The following is a 5,243-nucleotide window of genomic DNA, read 5'->3' on the forward strand; positions in this document are numbered from 1 at the left end:
CATTCCCTAGCACACTTGGTTTTTGCCTCCCTGCACCTTTGGGTAAACCATGGGCTCATCCTGGCTTTTTCATTATTCCTGTTACCCTTGGGTACAAACCTCTCAGCCTCCTTGCATTTTGTTGCTAAATATTCCATCATCTCATTAACTGGCTTCCCTGCCAGTTCTCTGTCCCACTGAACCCCGTTCAGGTAGTTCCTCATTCCTGTGTAGTCCCCTTTCTTGTAGTTTGGCTTCATTCGTCCTGGCCTTCCTGCTTCTGTGTGTTTGTGTGTGTGTGTGTGTGTGTGTGTGTGTGTGTGTGTGTGTGTGTGTGTGTGTGTGTGTGTGTGTGTGTGTGTGTGTGTGTGTGTGTGTTTGTTGTGTTGTGTGCGTGTTGTGTGCGTGTTGTGTGTGTTGTGTGTGTGTGTTGTGTGTGTGTTGTGTGTGTGTGTTGTGTGTGTGTTGTGTGTGTTGTGTGTGTGTGTGTGTTGTGTGTGTGTGTGTGTGTTGTGTGTGTGTTGTGTGTGTTGTGTGTTGTGTGTTGTAGGTGTATGTTGTATATGTGTGTTGTACGTGTGTGTTGTGTGTGTGTGTGCTATAGGTGTGCTGTTTGTGTGGTGTGTATGTTGTGTGTGTGTGTTGCGTGTGTGGAAATTGCTAAGGTCAAGTGAGAGTTTTTCCCACTGCCATACAAAACTTCTGAGTGCAAAAACTTTGCATCAACCATACAGAGTTAAAACAAGTTCAGTGACTGTAGATACTAGGAATGGTAAATCGTAATTAATAAGTTCTCGGATAGGAAATTTAATAAATCACCAACTGGAACTTTTGTAAACAAAGAAGCAACATCAAAACTAACCATATTGTAATCATTTAAATCAATCGTGGACTTTAATAATTTATCAACTAAATATATCTTATGTTTAACATTAACGTTAGAAATTTTACCAACAATTGGGCTCAACACATCTACTAGCCATTTAGATAATATATTGGAATCTGAACCTATGGGGCTAATAATGGATCTGGCTGGATTACCTGGTTTGTGTGTGTTTTTATTAATTCATATATATATGCTAAAAATAGAATGGTGGTCATAATTTTTTTAATTAGTTCATCTTTGCCTTTCAGTAGTCGTTTCACTGTTTTAGTAAAATTACTGTTAAAAGAATCTAAGGGATTTTTTATAAGTCTGGAATAAGTATCTGTGTCAATCAAAAATATTATTCATTTTACTTTTTCTGGTTTAGTAATATGCAAATTTGTTACAAATGAAATTTTCATAAGACTTACAAAATCTCGGAGGGGCAATTGGGAGTATTTGGTTTTATCATAGAACTATAAACCACCCCCTTATTTATATTAATTTCACCACAGGATAAATCAGTGCATTTTTCTAAGTTACAAAAATATTTTGCAACTTTTGTAACAGAAAAACCCACTGATTTATCCTGTGATGAAATTAATATAAGTAAGGAGGTGGTTTATAGTTTTATGATGAAACAAAATATTCCCAATTGCCCTCAAAAGTTTTTTTAGTCTTATGAAAATCTTGTTAGTTATAAAAATTTGTATCATACTAAAGCAGACAAAATAAACGCAGTAATAATTTTGAAAGAAACTGATTACTAAGATAAAATGAATAATCTTTTAGACGATACAGATACTTATTCCAAATTTAGAATCTCTTAGATTGTTAAGTTATATTATTTTATTATGAAGACGTTTTGTTCACTGGGTATTACGGTAAATACACATCCCTTATCATTCACTGTGTAAATTGATAAGTCATTGTTGGACGGAATATCTTCAAAAAAAAAAAGCATAACCCATATTTTGTCTTTAAATTACATACTATCGGTATAGTTTACCACAGCATAACCAGGGCGTGGCAGATGTGGATGACTGGAGAAAAGTTAAGTGCAATATATTGCAATAACTGACAGTTACTAACTGGGTATTAATTCATGTGAATGAAGGCACGAATTCTGAATTTCTGTAGTCTTAGACAGAGGCGTCAGGATCCTTAGTGTACCCTGGAATTGGGAGATACCTTACAAATGTGAAGGGAGGGGAAGGCTCATTAACATGGGAAGGGAAAGGAGGTGCCTTAAAGTGTGCATGAAGTTAAGGGAGTTCCCTTTATGTAGTGAAGGAAAAAGAGGTCTGTAGGGAGAATAAACGAAGAGAACAAAATTGAATGGCTAGGATGAGACTATAGGTGACGGAAACGTCAGTCTCGACATCAAAACTTGAAAAATATTTATTTTTTTCGCAGGAAATTGATAACTATACATAAGTGAGAATGACAGTAATGTGACTAACAGTCTGAAATAACGGTTAGTGAGACTGACCTGCAGAAATACCCGCCACTAGGGCGAGAAAAATAAGAGCTGCGGTGACGATCATGGCGGTGCGACACCAACACCAACACTGCCTCAGCACCAGCATCCCTCCGTCTTGTAACCTCAAGGTGCTGCCACTTGCTGCTTATGTCAGCTTGAAATATTATGTTAACGGAAATCGCTAAACCCACAGAGGTAAGATAGCGCTTGCGAGAATGGAAAATATTCAGGTTCGGTCTAAGGGTGGGGAAAACGGTTCCAATTTCTCAAGAGAACCTCCCTGCAAGATTAGGAAACTTAGTCTGTCGACTGCAATGGGTCAAATGTATTACAATGTACACCACTAGTCAATAATACTTTAATCCCTAAAATAGGAATTAAAGTAAACTCTCAGTATATATGTACATGAATGGTATACTGTATCGACAAGATGAAGAATTAGACACTTGTGTAACAAGTGTCTAATTCTTAATCTTGTCGATTCTTCATCTTGTCGATACTTCTTGTCGATACATGTGTCTACTTCTTCATCTTGTTTCGCCATCCATTGGTTTTATTAATCCAAATTCAAGGATGAGGGACTGATTACTTCGTCTTTTGTATACTGTTCTACACTCTTCCCATTATATCCTGGAATTTGTATTGATAAAGCCACTGGATGGCGAAACTCTACAAATAAAGATACCCAGATGTTGCTCATGTGTCTAATTCTTCATCTCAGCATATATACACAGAAATATGCATCTCTCGGTGCATTTACTCTTTCGCTGGTTTATTAGTTGCGAAAAACAATAAATTCAGGAGCACATCAAATATATAAAATCGACTTAATTTTTTTTTTTTTGTAGTATGAGAGTGAGTCAACATAATGTTAGCTTTTGTGAAGAATATTATTCATTGTACAAAGATAGGAATAGTTATCCTTCGTTATTTAATGCGTTGAAAATCAATGGATGTTCAACGATGGGTGGATAAAGTTTTGCATCAGGTGATTTAAGTCAAGTGATTCACACATGTCAACAATACTGGACGTCTCTCCCCACGAACTTACACTGATATGTGATAAACTTAGGATTTATATCATTACAAGGCAATACGCCTGTGTCAGTGTTAAATATACGAGGCTACACGACGCTGTCTTCTCATGGCTAAAATAAACAGGTCCATCAGTACTGATGCGTGACCCATGCGTGTTTAGCGCCTGATTCTTATTATAAAAAAGTTACGTAAATTTTATGCCTTTTAATGATTAGTAATACGTTATATTTATTTTCGTTAGATGATTGTGTATTGTACAATGCATATACGAGTATACATACAGTAGCCTCCAAATTTATCACATCTTTAATAACGTGTGAATGAAAATCAGTTTAGCATGAGAAGTAAACTCATATACATATTATTCTGTACATAATATATAACTACCTATACGGTGATTAAAACTACATGAATTTATATTTTGGGGGAATAGTGACACATATTAAAAAAAAATGTTCCCATTCAGTTATACTTTGGAAATAAGTGTTTTACGAAGCCTCCTTTAGATTTCATAATAATGGAAGACCAGGTTACAAGAGCTTTTAAACGGGTTTATGAACATCTCTGGAAGGATCTCCCACTACTACAAGAAGGGCTCCTGCCTACAGGAAAGGTGTTGTGTACCTACAATGTAACACCATTGACCCGGAGTGCAGGTCGTGTGTGCTGGTATCCCTACTGTACTACACTTGACCAGGGTATAGGTAGTGTGTGTGCTGGTGTACCTACAGTGCTACACTTGACCAGTGTATAGGTCGTGTGTATGCTGGTGTACCTACAGTGCTACACTTGACTAGGGTATAGGTCGTGTGCGTGCTGGTGTACCTACAGTGCTACACTTGACCAGGGTATAGGTCGTGTGTGTGTTGGTGTACCTACAGTGCTACACTTGACTTGGGTATAGGTCGTGTGCGTGCTGGTGTACCTACAGTGCTACACTTGACTAGGGTATAGGTCGTGTGCGTGCTGGTGTACCTACAGTGCTACACTTGACCAGGGTATAGGTGGTGTGCGTGCTGGTGTACCTACAGTGCTACACTTGACCAGGGTATAGGTCGTGTGTGTTGGTGTACCTACAGTGCTACACTTGACCAGGGTATAGGTCGTGTGCGTGCTGGTGTACCTACAGTGCTACACTTGACCAGGGTATAGGTCGTGTGCGTGCTGGTGTACCTACAGTGCTACGCTTGACCAGGGTATAGGTCGTGTGTGTGTGTGTTGGTGTACCTACAGTGCTACACTTGACTAGGGTATAGGTCGTGTGTGCTGGTGTACCTACAGTGCTACACCTATGTTGACCAGGGATGTAGGTAGTGCGTGCTGTTGTACCTAGCGTGCTACACCTTGATATTTTTATTATTATAATCAAAAAGAAGCGCTAAGCCACAAGGGCTATACAGCCTACACCTTGATAAATGAGACACTTTTGCAAAATTTGGGTATCTTTATTCTGGAAACGTTTCGCCCCACAGTGATTTCTTTAGTCCAATACATTGGACTGAAGAAGTCATTGTGTGGCGAAACGTTTCCAGAATAAAGATACCCAAATGTTGCAAAAGTGTCTCATTTATCAAGGTGCCAGTTCTGTAAATCATTTATTCACAAGTGCTACACCTACGTTGACCAGAGATTTAGGTAGTGTGTGTGCTAGTGTATTTAGAGTGTTACATCCATGCTGACCAGGGGTGTGGATAGTGTGTGCTGATAGAGCCGAGGTAAGGCATGACCCAGCATGTGTTCCCAGGCCCTCTCAAGGTAACCCCTGCTTACCAAGATAGTCGGTCACTACATGAGGTTTGCTGATTTTTCACTGTAACGAAGTTTCTTTTTGTGTTATTGTTACACTTCTCAGGGTAATGATTAAGGCTTTTTGTTATT

The 5,243-nt window shown here is 38.7% G+C and overlaps 1 protein-coding gene across 3 annotated transcripts in view; it reads right to left on the minus strand.

Annotated features, from left to right (window-relative positions):
* Nucleotides 1–2,490, minus strand: part of LOC128695758 (vitellogenin-like) — a 36,647-nt gene extending 34,157 nt beyond the window's left edge. For all 3 annotated transcript variants that reach the window (XM_070092964.1, XM_070092961.1, XM_070092962.1), the window contains exon 1: nucleotides 2,337–2,490. In XM_070092964.1, the coding sequence (XP_069949065.1) occupies nucleotides 2,337–2,433 (97 nt within the window). In that variant the 5' untranslated portion in view covers nucleotides 2,434–2,490. The remainder of the gene's footprint in view (nucleotides 1–2,336) is intronic.
* Between the last annotated feature and the right edge of the window lie 2,753 nt (nucleotides 2,491–5,243).

This window comes from Cherax quadricarinatus, chromosome 41 (genome assembly GCF_038502225.1).
Source record: "Cherax quadricarinatus isolate ZL_2023a chromosome 41, ASM3850222v1, whole genome shotgun sequence".
NCBI lineage: Eukaryota > Metazoa > Arthropoda > Malacostraca > Decapoda > Parastacidae > Cherax > Cherax quadricarinatus.